This window comes from Notechis scutatus, chromosome 2 (genome assembly GCF_049901735.1).
Source record: "Notechis scutatus isolate UNSWTSFEM ecotype Mainland chromosome 2, rNotScu1.2, whole genome shotgun sequence".
In the NCBI taxonomy this organism is placed as follows: Eukaryota; Metazoa; Chordata; class Lepidosauria; order Squamata; family Elapidae; genus Notechis; species Notechis scutatus.
In genome coordinates, this window is record NC_142010.1 from 91,579,088 (window position 1) to 91,591,851 (window position 12,764).

General features: G+C 39.7%; 1 protein-coding gene across 3 annotated transcripts in view; it reads left to right on the plus strand.

Moving 5' to 3' along the window:
* ARHGEF37 (Rho guanine nucleotide exchange factor 37) overlaps window positions 1-12,764 on the plus strand; it is a 65,391-nt gene that overhangs the window by 30,979 nt on the left and 21,648 nt on the right. For all 3 annotated transcript variants that reach the window (XM_026688429.2, XM_026688421.2, XM_087955468.1), the window contains exons 5-7: window positions 344-543; window positions 3,186-3,316; window positions 6,915-7,019. In XM_026688429.2, the coding sequence (XP_026544214.2) occupies window positions 344-543; window positions 3,186-3,316; window positions 6,915-7,019 (436 nt within the window). The remainder of the gene's footprint in view (window positions 1-343; window positions 544-3,185; window positions 3,317-6,914; window positions 7,020-12,764) is intronic.

Consider the following 12,764-nt stretch of genomic DNA (forward strand, 5'->3'; position numbering starts at 1 on the left):
AGCTTACATAAAATAAAAGAAGTAAAACAAGGAAAACCAGTAGGAAAATTCCTGCATCTACACAAACCCACTGCTTCTAACAAAAACGTCACCACTGTGCTCCATAAGCACCCCACCACAAACCTGGGGGGAAAAAATCCAGATTTTGAAGGCTTTCTAAAACATTGCCAGGACAGGGAGTTGATATGGATCTCTGGGCAGGGAGGGGGAAGGATCTTATTCCAGACTAGAGAACAAGCTCCATGACAGAGAAAATATGCTTTCTGGGTCCTAATAGATGGCGCTGTTTGCTTGAGGGGACCCAACATTTTCTGACTGATTTCCTTTTGCATTTCTTGGTCAGGCCTCACACTGGTGCTTCAAACCTGAGCTTCTTCCTGGTGATGCCAGTGCAACGAATCACAAAATACCCACTGATGCTGCAGAAGATTGTGGAAAGCACTTCAGACACTGACAGTGCCTATGGAGCCCTGCAGGCTGCAGCCACCGCTATGACAGATGTCAATGCCAATATCAATGAATATAAAAGGCGGAAGGAAATAGGTAAGAAAGATTGATCTTCTCTGGCTATGTCTACTGCAGAATGTCAGGAACCTTCAACTTCTAACAGCACTCAATCCCCTACAATAATTTGTCAGAAAATTGAAATCTGGTATATCTGGGTCAATTGAAGCTGGCTATATGGAATGTTTGATGTATTTTTGCAGGATTTTGTGATCTTATTTCCTTGAGTTTAGCTAGGGATATTGAAAGTTTAATAATGGCAAACAAAAATAAAGGGAAAGTACTTTTAAAAATGTGATTTGGCACAGCAAGCGGTTTCCTGAGTCAGCATTTGCAATGTAGGAAATTAATCAGCTACAACCCACTTATAGCTCTGGATTTAAAGCACAATGGGCAACATTATTCATGCACAAATGTTTCCTGCTGCACTTCCAAACATGCAAACAATGGAGAAGTCACTTTGGAAAGGAAATATACATTTGAAGGCATAATCTGCTTTGGGAGAGTTGACCAGTCATGCCTGAGGAATACCAGGGGTGGTATTCAGCAGGTTCTCACCAGTTCTGGAGAACCGGTAGCGGAAATTTTGAGTAGTTCAGAGAACCAGCAACTCCCATCTCTGACTGGAGATTTTAGAGTATCCTCCCCCTGCCACGCCCACCAAGCCACGCCCACAGAACCAGTAGTAAAAAAATTTGAATCCCACCACTGAGGAATACACATTATTGAATTGGAACCAGGCATTATAGAATGTAGAATATAGACTTTTTTATTGGCCAAGTGTGATTGGATGCAGAAAGAATTTGTCTTAGTGCAAATGCTCTCAGTGCACATAAAAGAAAAGATACATTTGTCAAAAGTCAAGAATCATAAGGTACAGCACTTAATGATAGTCATCGGGTACAATAAGCAATCAAATCATACTAGGAAACAGTCAATATAAATCGTAAGGATACAAGCGACAAAGTTACAATCATATAGTCACAAGTGGGAGGGGATGGGTGATAAGGAGTGATGAGAAGATTAATAGTAATAGTAGTGCAGAGTTTGTAAATAGTTGGACAGTGCTGAGGGAATTATTTGTTTAGCAGAGTAATGGTGTTCGGGGAAAAAACTGTCCTTGTGTCTGTTCTGGTGTGCAATGCTCTATAGCATCATTTTGAAGGTAGGAGTTGAAACAGTTTATGTCCAAGATGTGAGGGGTCTGTAAATATTTTCACAGCCTTTTTTTTTGCCTCGTGCAGTATACAGATCCTCGATTGAAGGCAGGTGGGTAGTAATTGTTTTTTCTGCAGTCCTAATTACCCTCTGAAGTCTGTGTCTGTCCTGTTGGGTTGCAGAACCAAACCAAACAGTTATAAAGGTGCAGATGACAGACTCAATAATTCCTCTGTAGAATGAACTTAGCTTCAAAGCGGAACTAAAACTAAGGGATAGGAAACAGGTCAGCTTTCAAGATGGTCATAATGTAGCAATCTTTAGGTCTGTCTTGTCAGAATTGTTTGCATAGCTATAGCAGAGCCTCCCCAGTACGGTAGATGTGTTGGACAACAGTTCCCATCATTTTCAATCAGAATGCTGTCCTAGAAATGATAGAAGTTATGGTTCTGACAGAAGAGAATATTTGTAGCTCACGGTTAAACTTTGAGGCCCTTGATGCTCTCTGACCTTGATTGTTTTCTTGCAGACATTTCATTATCTGATAGGTAACACCATCAGTGCTAGGCATCAATGCTAGCATCAGTCTAGCACTGATGATGTTACTTAGTTGGGTAATGAAATGTCCGCAAGAAAATAACCCAAGCTCAGAGCACCAAGTACCCCAAAGTTATGGTTCACTAAATTTGGGGATTCCCAGGAAAGGAAAATCTGTTATATACTCTTCTTTAGCTGAAGAGACAATGGCTACAAGGCAGCCTCTTGATCCTATATTTGATTGCTTTTTTAGCTTGTTGTTAATCAGTGTATCCAAATGTATCAAAGTTAAGTATCTCTGGAGATTCTCAGTCATCCATGTCATGGTTGTCTGAAAGGTACTTTTTCAAGAGGCAACTGGACTTTCTGGTTTTTCTTTGAAGATGTTTTGCTTCTCATCCGAGAAGCTTCTTCAGCTCTGACTCAATGGTGGGGAAGGGAAGGATTTATACACCAAGGCAATGATAGTTTATGCATTAATGGGCATTTGGTTGAGATGAGACCATCCAATGAGATGGACTGGGTTCTCAAGCAAATGAACTCCAAAACGACAAATCCCCCAAATGCCTGAAAGTATTCCACCACTTTTATTTTCAGATGCAGTTGCATTTTGGGTGTTTGTCGTTTTGGGGTTCATTTGCTTGCAAACCCAGTCCTTCTCCATTGGATGGTCTCATCTCAAACAAACATCCATTAATGCAGCAAACTATCAGTGCCTAGGAGTACAAATCCTTCCATCCCCCACCATTCAGTCAGAGCTGAAGAAGCTTCTTGGATGAGAAGTGAAACATCTTCAAAGAAAAACCAGAAAGTCCAGTTGCCTCTTGAAAAAGCACCTTTGGGATGTCGGAGTTAAGTTTTCCCATGGCATTTTTTTTCTTACGTCTACTGAAGAATCATTAAATACCCTGAAATTTTTCCTCCTGCCTTCTATAACTTGTTCTGTTACATTTCTCACCTCCTCTCCTCTTTTGGACTGAGAGCAGCAGATAAATATAACAAGGCTGGGTATCTGACTCTGCGAGAACGTCTGGCCCGCCTAAATACCCACTCCATTGCCAAGAAGACTGCACGGTTGAGCCGCCTCTTCATGCATGAAGCTGGGATTGTGACCAAGGTAAGTATACGTCATTTTGCTGTATGTCTTGGAACTGAATGTCCTGCAGTGGTCTGGAATGACAAAGAATAATGAAGAGAGATTTATAATGGTTGACTCAGCCTTCCATCCTTCCCAGGTCAGTAAAATGAGGACCCAGATTGTTGGGGGCAATACGCTGACTCTGTAAACCACTTAGAGAGGGCGGTAAAGCACTGTGAAGCAGTATTTAAGTCTAAATGCTGTTGCTATAAACAGTACTGTTATAGAGATTGAGAATTCTAGGAAACGTAGACTCCAGGACCCCTCAACTCATCCACAGTTTCCATTCCATTCAACTGAATTTTATTTATTTAATTTGGTTTGTCAATTGCTTACAAGATAATAGGTATAAGTAAAAACATAGTTATGAATACATGGATACATATAAGAAAAATAAAAGAAACAATAGGACAGGGATGGTAGACATGTTGGTGCGCTTATGCACGCCCCCTACAGACCTCTTAGAAAAGGGATGAGGTCAATAGTAGAAAGTCTAAGGTTAAAGTTTTTGGGGTTTGGGGAAGAAACCACAGAGTCAGGTAGAGTATTCCAGACATTGACCACTCTGTTGCTGAAGTCGTATTTCCTGCAATCAAGTTTGGTACGATTAACCTTGAGTTTGTATCTATTGTTTGCTCTTGTGTTGTTATGATTGAAGCTGAAGTATTCATTGACAGGTAGGACATTGCAATGTATAATTTTATATACTATACTTAGATTGGACTGAAGGCGGTGTAGTTCTAGGTTTTCTAGGTCTAGAATTTCGAGTCTGGTGGCATAAGGTATTCTGCAACAAGTAGAGAAGTGGAGAACTCTTCTTGTGAAATATTTCTGGACTTTCTCAACTGTGTTAATATCAGATACATAATGTGGGTTCCAGACTGATGAGTTGGATCCGAATATTGTTCTAGCAAATGTTTTGTATGCTGTAGTTAGTAGTGTAATATTATCAGAGAAAAAGCTACGTAAGATTAGGTTAACAACTCTTAATGCCTTTTTGGCTATGTAGTTACAGTGGGCTCTAGCACTTAGATCATTAGAGATGAGTACTCCAAGATCCTTGACAGAGTTTGGATCATCAACAAGGTCTTGACTATTCAGCCTGTATTTTATTTTCTGATTTTTTTTTGCCAATATATAAGACAGAGCATTTATTTGTTGAGATTTGAAGTTGCCATTTGCTTGACCATTCTGATACATAGTCGAGGTCTTTTTGAAGGATAGCAGTATTGTCTGTGGTGTTGAATATCTTTACATCGTCAGCAAAGAGAACTCAGTTGCTCTTAATATGATCACAGAGGTCATTTATGTAGAGTATGAAGAGAGTTGGTCCTAGAACACTGTTTGGGGGACACCACTGTTGACAGGTACAGAATTTGATAGGACGCTCCCAATTTTGACCATTTGTTATCTGTTTGCTTCTATCCAGTTATGCACTTGTCCAGAGATACCATAACATTTTAGTTTTAGGAGTAGTTTGTCATGTACCACTGAATCAAAGGCTTTACAGAAGTCTATGTAGATTGCGTCTATTGCTTTGCCCTGATCGAATTGCGTAGTCCATATGCTTTTGCAGTGTAAGAGTTGCAGATTGCAGAATAGTTTTTTTCTGAAACTCATTCACACTGATGTCCTCAAGATGCCCACAAGCTGCTTCATGGATAGCAGTTGATGATCACATTGCAGTCTTTAAGAGTTCATGTGCTTCATTTATGGATCATGACACATTTTGGGAAGAGATCACATAACAACTTCTGCTTGTGACCTGGCTGAGGATGATTCCTTCACATGTAATGACAGGAGTAGTAATTTATGTAGTGCTGCAAGCATGCCGAGCATGTTCCACTCCTCATTACACCCCTAATTGAGATATTGGTCTTAGCATTAGTTCCTGTTTGTAGAAGATAAAGTATGATGACCCTGCTTAAAATTAGCTTATCTCTAACGGCATTGGGAAGCCTGCATGGAAATATATCTTGGAGTAATATTCTTTAACTCTCAACTTTGGGCAGTGAAAAAAATTCAAGAACCGAAGCAAATTTAGTGAAATCAGTTTTTCCTACTGAAATAAATTTCTTTCAATCATCTCTCTTCTCTTTGCAAAGTAATTTTCCAATGGTTTGTCTCTTGCCTCTTCCAAGATCCAGTAGAAGAGTCTATGCTTGCATTAGACTTTCCTGTCGATCCAGGGTGTGCATTTATCAGAAATAATATAATTTCTGGGAACTCCAGAGATGGCAGATATTTACTTTGCATACCATTCTTGCCTATTCATTTACAACATAAATTTATAAGTATTGATAGAAGTTAAAAAGTCTGTGATCTCTTCCCACCTCCTTTTTAAACAGCCTTCTGATTTGGAGTCAAAGAAATGCTGTTTCCATTTGTAAAATATAGTGTTTCTTTAAATGCAATAGAACGCTGACAGGCAACTGGAAATCAATCAATGTTTAACATTTATGCCCATGTTCTTTATACCATGTGCCTAGTCAGGAACTTTTCTGACAGGGAGAGAAAAAGCAAAATATTTCCTCTAACTGTAAAAGCCATGTAGCAGTAGCAATAACACTTAGACTTATATATTGCTTCACAGTGCTTTAACAGCCCTCTCTAAGTGATTTACAGAGTCAGCATATTGCCCTGAACAATTTTGGTTCCTCATTTTACCAACCTCGGAAGTCTGAGTCAACCTTCAGCCTGGTGAGATTTGAACTGCCAAATTTCAGGCAGCCGACAGTCAGCAGGAGTAGTCTTCAGTATTGCACTCTGACCCCTGTGCCACCATGTTTCCTGTTCCAGTCATAAAACCATATATCTCACCTGTGTGTCTTTCACAAAGGACTCAAAATTATGTAAAAATCTTACTGATGGATCAGTCTGTGGTCAAACCTTGTATTGTTTTGGGACAATAGAGAGAGATCTTTTTCAAGAAATCAGCTTCTGTCAAGCTTCAAAAAGGCACTTTTGCTGTTGCAACTCTTATCTCTTCTCAGCTTGCCAATGAACTATGGGGGGGGAGAAGGGAGAGATGGAATACAGACATCAAGAAGACATATGTGAGAACCAAGGACACTTCAGCAGGTGTTTGCCAGAGCTAAAAGACTTTTGTATCACAATGCCATGAGACCCAATTGGACAATGTGACCTGTCTTATGGGGGGAGGGGGGAGGAGAGGGAGAATCTAAACTTTTAACTATATGGGTTTGCACAAGAAGTAGTTAGATCTGGTTTTGCTCTCATCTTTGCCAAAGTGAAGTATTCACTAAAGTTTTGCATGAAGAGATTGGATCGTCTCGGCCGTGCTTGCTTTGGTTGGGGGTTCCTCAGTTGGAACACTGATAGCCTCAGTGTCTTGATTTTAGGGGTGCTTGCCCTTCCCTTGCTAATGGTGGTCTCCTTTCCCAGCTCAGAAGAAAGGAACCGAGAAATTCTCCCAACAGTACGATTGACATTCACAGAAGAAGTCTGTAGTCACTTGTGGCATTCTATTTCCTTTTGTATCATGGCTCAATACTGATCTTTTACTACCTGTAAGTTGTCTTCAGACAAAATATAATTTCTTTTCTTTCATCTTTAGACAGAGGATAAAGAGTTTGATCAACTGGAAGAAAAGTTTCAGTCATTGGCATCCGCTATAATTGATCTGAAAGAGAATGTGGCCTGCTTTCTGGACAACACAGAGGTAACATTTTTGTATCTAATGTTCAACCAAGCTCATGGAATTAGAGCACACTTTGAAAGTTGACTAGAGGTGTCTTTTTGTGGTTGACAATTCAGCATTGTCTCTATTAATGTTTCTGAGATTGCTTTGAATCATGACTGAAGAGAAGTCCACAGTATTAGTGATGGAACTCTGTAGGGACACCTTAAACTGCCACCCTTATCCGCTGCTCCATCAAATGTGGCCCGTCAATTGGGTTGTAAAGCTGTTAGTAAGAATATAGTTACCTTGATGCAATATGTCTATTTTTGCAAGATGGGAAGCTGCTGAGTCTGTTTAAGAAAGTCTGTGCAAAAGATGTGGTAAAACAAGTGCCTGCCCAACCAGTATATATCTGCTAATTTTTATTCCTGCTTGAACTTCAGGCAGTAATTACACTAACGTATATGTCATTTTTAGGGACGTGGTGGCTCAATGGCTAAGACCCTGAGCTTGTCGATCAGAAAGGTCAGCAGTTCAGCAGTTGGAATCCCTAGCACCCCATAACGGAATGAGCTCCCATTACTTATCTCAGCTTCTGCCAACCTAGCAGTTCAAAAGCATGTAAAAATGCAAGTAGAAAAATAGGGACCCCTTTGGTGGGAAGGTGTTCCCTGCACCTTCGGCGTTTAGTCATGCTGTCCACATGACCACAGTGCTGTCTCTTCGGACGGTGCTGGCTCTTCGGCTTTGTAATGGAGATGAGCACCGCCCCCTAGAGCCAGAAACGACTAGCACATATGTGCGAGGGGAATCTTTACCTTTGCCTTTATGTCATTTAACTTCTGTCTTGGAAGTAATCGATATGATTTTCCATCTGTATACATGCATTCTTTTTCTATCAATACACTCTGAATATGTGGGATGGGATATGTATTCACAAAGGAACAGCTCAAAATGAAAACTTTCCCATTCCTAACGAGGGAACCCTAGTCTGAACCTAGCAAAAACTTTCTTTAAAGTTAATGGACTTTAAATGGGCTCACAACCAAGATTTTGTGATTCCCAGCTGCAAATAATATGACGTTCAGAAAACCGAGTAACCTTAGCCTTCGGTCACCTGTTACTATCATTCCTCTTTCTTCAGGGAATTGACCTTAGAGAACTTGGGAAGAGGGCAATAGGCAGTAGGCAAAAAAGAAAGAAGAGTAGCTAAGTTGGGCTTCTAAGGATTCCAGTGAACATTCAGAAGGAAAATACCAGTTTTTATAAATATTTGAACAGAACCTTGGAAGCATGTCAAGATATGCTGGTAGGAAGTTTGAAAAAAAAATTGCTTAAAAATAAACCTGAGAACTTCAATAATGTCCGCAGAATTATGAGATTAGATGTGCATCAAAAGTTAGCTAAAAAAGACAAGTGGCCTCACACTAAAAGAAACCCCATCCCTCTTTTATGGAGCATAATAAGAAAAGCAAATGAAAGAGGAGGGGTGGAGGAAACCCAACAGATCCTTCCAGAAGGGATGCAAAACATTTTCTGGGCTGATAGCCATGGTCAGCCAAAAGCTGCATTCCCAAAAAACACTGAGTGGTGCCAGATCAAAAGCTAAATTTGATGTCACTTACATGTAATTAAATATAAGTAATATGATTATTTTCCAATGATGTATTTAATTATTGCTTCCATCTGTCATATTAAAAGTTAGTGCTATGCCAAATATGTACCATTTTTGTGAAGGGGTTATAGAAGCAGAGCAAATAGCACTGGGATAAGGGGAGATGTTGCTTGACTTTGTTGGTACAATTTTCCCCTTCTTCTTTTTCTTTCTTTTTAAAACCTTTAATAGCCCTTCTTTCTGTGTTTCACTATTTTGGCAATGCTGTGGTCAACTAATCGCTGCAAAAAGAAAATAGAAAGAGAGTCCACAGAGTCCCAGTGTATGCTTTAGGTGTGAGCATTTTTAAAGAAAAGCAGCATCGGTCATTTACAAACCATGTTAATGTGACTCCTAATTCACCTTCTTCTTTCACATGAAATAATGATTTCCACAAATGACTGGCCTGACATTACTGTGAAATTTCAATTTACCTGATGCAAAGGACCAAATTCTGCTGCGATTTAGTCTATTGACATAATGAAGTTATTGCATAATACATCCACAAAATGTGATCTTTTATTCTGTTTGTCTGATCACACGCAAATTGCCTTAATCAATCTGATGATGTACCCTCCAATTTACTGGACGTTTGTGAATAACAGACACCCTTTTTCCACATAGTCCATTAAAATAAGATTTCTCTATTTAGAAACCTGTTTAGTATTGCAATTTAATACCAACATCAGCCACAAGATTTTCAGCAACGCATGCAGTCTTAATGTATCTTGTCATTCTCCTCTGCCCTACAGTGCAATTATAAAAAGACCAATTCCTGTCTAGTTCAGTTTTGATTCCCAAAGAGTCTAGACAACCTTCTCAGTAGAGACCACAAGTAAGACATTACAACACTAGCCTTTTCCTGCTCTTTCTCTACAGTAGTTCAGGGAGATACTTTAAGAACCACTGATACACATTTCTGCTATGAATTCGAGGATTTCCCTTTCAAAATGGGATAACCTGTTGTCAACTGCAATGTCCATCAGGAGCCATTTGCTGAATAAATACTTCTCTCTGTCAGAGCTAATCTCCTGCCAAAACCATTTCATTGTAGGAAATTTTGAAAAAACAAACAAAACTTATAGTGAATTTAGAGGAAGAGAAATTACCAACTGGTTGGTAAAATGTAAACTACTTCCCTAAAATACAATGAGAATTCATTCTCAATAATCACAAAACTATCTTAACCTTCAGATATAAAAGGGTAATGCAGGGAAAAGTTAACTCTTGGACATAATTGCTGTGCCTCTAATATTATGAGGCAGTAAGTTCAAATAATTCTTCAAATTATGAAGTGGACTGGAGTGGACTTTAATGGATGGTAATCTATGCCATGAGCACAAATAGTGGGTTTTAGTAGTAGCAGCACATGTGTGGATTAACTTTAGATCTGATTCCTGTTTGATGCTCACTGTTATAAGTACACAATAGTGAAATGGCATAGGGAATGGCAGCAGAGGCAGATCTTTATAGTACCACAGATATGAAAGAAGAGCCTGGGGGATGTTTACCCAAGATTTTAATCTTGCTTGCCATTTCCAAATATTAAATTTACATCTGTTCATGGGCTGCTCATCTAAATTTTAAAGGCTTCAGAATAGAGAAATATTCTTGTGAGGGAGAAGTAATCCAAATTCCTTCCCCCAAAAGGCAACCAGAACTTCTTGTTTTTTTCTTCCTTCAAAACATTTTGCTTCTCTTCCAAGAAGCTTCTTGGATGAGAAGCGAAACCTTTTCAAAGACAAAAAAAAAAAAAAAAAGCTCAAAGAAAGTCCAGTTGCTTTTGAAAAAAGCATCTTTGGGAAACCATGACCTGGTTGATTGAGAATTGCCATAGACAGAGAGAAAAGTGATACATTTTTGTAAGAATTAAGCTAGCCCTATCCATTAAGATTTTTAATGTGGAAGCAAATCTTAGAAAGGGGACATAGCATATATTCAAGCATGGCTGAACACCAGACTGTCTATTGCTTCCTTTTTATGTCCCAAACTATCATGCCCCTGTCGGAATTTGAATCCGAGGAGGAAGACAGGAAGCGGGAGTGTGGCTCCATTAGCTGTGGAGGAAACTGGGGAAGGGCAAAGACCGGCTGGGTAGAGCAGGAGAGGGAGAAAAAGGGAAAGGGAGTTCAGAAGAAAATCCAGACCCAACCCCTCTTCATCCTAGAACACCCTGGGAGGAATGCTTGCATGGCTTAGGGGGGAGGAAAGGGCCCTGATTCTCTTCATTAGGCACACCTGGGAAGAGAGTTTAAACAAGATGCAAGCTGAGAATGGTGTTTTCTGGGAACAAATGTGAGTTTATCTTGTGTTGACCGTGGTTGGAATCCTCCCAACTGGGTTGATTTCCTTCACATCTGGAATTTCTTCTCTTGCCCTGCTGGATTAATTACCTCATCTTGCCTTGATTGGACTAATAGTTAATGTTTTTGTTGGCAACATTTTGGACTTGAATCTCTGCAGCCAAAGGCTGTTCCTGGGAGACTTTTTATCCAGCCCAGAAGGTAACCAGGACATTGGGGACAAAGTTGTAGCTAATAAAGGAACTGCTACTTATTATTTGACTGTATTGCCTTTGTGCCATGCCAAGGGTCATCACAAAAATAGTGGAACCAACCAAGCAGCACCAGAAGAATAGATTATGTGTTGTCTGACTCTCCAGAACTAAAACTGGAAATAATATGTTCAAAATTGTTAACAGCATTTTTGGTTGAAATAATTAATTGTGAACGTGCTTCAGTTTAGTATTTGGGGAACATTTAAATTAAATGTCCAGGAACAATCATAATTCTAGCAATGGAATTATGTAAGAAGACAAAACGAAGAAAAAAAAAATCCAAAATTTCTGGCATACCACTGGCAGGTAGGATATTGGGAATATAATATAAATATCCCCTTGGTTCTGAATTGGAATTTGGTCACTGAATCTGCAGTGAGTAAACTTCTACCATAGGCCATTAAATGTGAGGACCCAGGAGGAATATTAAAAATATGAGGAGGGGAAAGAGGAAAAGGAAGGGGTGGTTGCAGCACACATGACGTCTTCTTTGAAATCAAGGCATCCACCAAAGTAAAGAAAATATATGTTCACCAGCTACAGATGCTCCTCAGAATAGGATGTCAGACTCAATTGGTAAGCATGTTTTCCCAGAGAGAGCCTTTCCTAATCAGGAACCTACAAGAGATTTCAAATCTGATGCAACAATATTGCAAATTCCTCTTTTTTGGGGGAGATGATGGGGAGGTGTTAGCTTTTCAAGGGAGGTCAGGCCAAGAAACTGACACTGCAGGAATTCTAGAAATGCTACTTGCTAGAATTCCTTATTCATTCACAGAATCTTGAAAGCCTGCAGAGAACCTCCTCCCTTTTTAAGGACAAGGTCGAAGGGGTGGGATTCAACCGGTGTTACTACCGGTTTGGTGATTACGTGCCGCGCAAAGCAGATGAGGTTGAAAAAGCAGGAAATAAAGGTCAGGTAAGGTGGGCGGGTGGGCCAAACAGCAGCAGACACTGAACTGGTTCGGTGTCTGCTGCTCTTCAGAGCTACCGGTTCTATAGAGCCGGGAAGAAGCGGTAGCATCCCACCCCTGCAAGGTCAGGGGAGAGGTTATCTCATTCTGATTCTCATGCTTTTTACTTTTCCAAGGCTGAGTAATCATTTCCCACCTGCTTTTCAAGGTGTTCTCTTGAGAACTACATTCCTCAATAGAAAACTAACATGTTTATGAATGTTTAATTGGAAGTAGACTCTGATCAATGGAAACATCTGTGTAAATGTGCTTATGAATTTGGAAAATGATTCACTAAAGCAAAGTTTTGGAGGAGTATCATGAAACATTTGCATTGATTTTTGGTCACACCAAACCAAAACTTTTACTCTGACCTCAGTAACACAGATACCAGGACCCTCCCAGAATGAGACTTCACAGCAATATCCATAACATAATTGCCACCACCTATTAATGATACCTGTGTGTTGCATTTTCACTGACTCTTTGTGTAAACTGCAATTTTGAAGTAGAAATCCAAACCACACCTGGACTCTATATTTATTTGATTTGTGTCTTGCCTTTATTATTTCTATAATAAAAGCTGGACAGTGCTAAATGTTAACCTGTGGTCACAATTC